We start from the raw sequence: 1473 nt of genomic DNA, 5'->3' as shown, positions 1-1473 counted from the left end.
ATGGAGCACCCGGATCACCAGGGCTTCAAGAGGCAGTGTCTCCCCAGCTGGGGGGCTTCGTCCCTGGACAACAGCTTCAGCGATGCCGGGTAACCTGGTCGCTGTGGCTGATTTGCACAGGTTCAATAAAGAAGCCAAGAGTTCAGAAGCACACGGCATTCTGGGAAAGGTAAGAGGGTGTATTTTATTTGTACTCATAAAGCTTTATCTAAAAGAAATGAACTAACAAGACAGAGCACAAGAATTATTTTAAAGAAGTTTGACTTCCTGCTGAATAGTTTGGGGTTTGAACCCCAACGAACCATGACCAACATGCAGGCGCCCTTGAGCAAGATGCCTCAACCCCATAAATTACGAAAAATGTAGCGTGGGTCGCAGTGGATGAAACCACTTGAAGAGGGGGGAAAACACCCTGCCTTTATGGCTTCCAGCTAACAGCTGTTTGTGGGTGGTGTGCTTGTTTCAGAGGAGAGACCAGTGGATGAGAAGCCAGAGGGAGGAGATCTTCCGGGGATGTCGCAACAGAAGCAAGCAGGTGGGTGATTTGGAAGGGAGAGCCGGTGTGCTGTGGTGACACGTTGCGTGCCATCTCCTCTCCCCCCCCTCCCGTCATCATGTGTGTCCCCCGTGATAGAAGCCACTCAAACGAGTGCGGCGGTTTGTTTAAAGAACACTTGAGCGACGCGCGGGGTATCATGTCTCTGCACGTCTGAGAGCGTAGCACGCTGACCTTTGGATCAAAGCCGCCGCCGCACAGGCTTCGGGTCATCATCACGGTCGTCTCTCGTCGACGCACACGCATGCACGCGTGTGCTTTGTACTTCAACCGACGCAGAAAAAAAAAGAAGGGAGTTCTCGCGAGGCCGTCCGTCGTTTCATCCACTACTTCCTTATTAGCTCACAAAGGAAAACGTTTAACATAAACACCCCACATGAAGCCAGAAGAATAACCACCGCGCTGCCAAACCATGCAAAACCTGCCGGGTAGATCAGCGATTATCCGGGCCTTGCTGGGACTTCAAAGCCCTCCTCGTTGGACCGGTCTAACAGCCATAGACGGTCCCTGTGGTAGTACAATTTCTGTAAAATGTTATTTCAACATTAATGAATTAATTTATCAATTCAACCCAATTCAAATGGCTCACGGAATGGGCCAGGCCGGCCCTGTAATTCTCCAGAACTCACAGATGGCCAGTGCGCCACTGGTTATAATCGTTCCATATTTGATGTAGTCAAATGACATTTCATTGTCAGATGCTAATATTCAAAGGATTTGAATGTGAGCTCTGTCATGTGTGTGTGTGTGTGTGTGTGTGTGTGTGTGTGTGTGTGTGTGTGTGTGTGTGTGTGTGTGTGTGTGTGTGTGTGTGTGTGTGTGTGTGTGTGGGTGTGTGTGTGTGTGTGTGTGTGTGTGCGCGTGTGTGTGCGTGCGTGCGTGCGCTGTGTGTGTGTGTGTGTGTTCGCACTGTGTTA

General features: G+C 50.2%; 1 protein-coding gene across 1 annotated transcript in view; it reads left to right on the top strand.

Moving 5' to 3' along the window:
• Positions 1–1473, top strand: part of bahcc1b (BAH domain and coiled-coil containing 1b) — an 11897-nt gene continuing 10424 nt past the window's right edge. The window contains 2 exon segments of the mRNA XM_060037265.1: positions 1–89; positions 635–707. Coding sequence (XP_059893248.1) covers positions 1–89; positions 635–707 — 162 coding nt within the window.

The sequence above is a fragment of the Gadus macrocephalus genome, chromosome 18 (genome assembly GCF_031168955.1).
Source record: "Gadus macrocephalus chromosome 18, ASM3116895v1".
Taxonomy (NCBI): domain Eukaryota; kingdom Metazoa; phylum Chordata; class Actinopteri; order Gadiformes; family Gadidae; genus Gadus; species Gadus macrocephalus.
The sequence above is the reverse complement of the archived record's forward strand: the minus strand, read 5'-3'. Positions and strand labels throughout refer to the sequence as shown.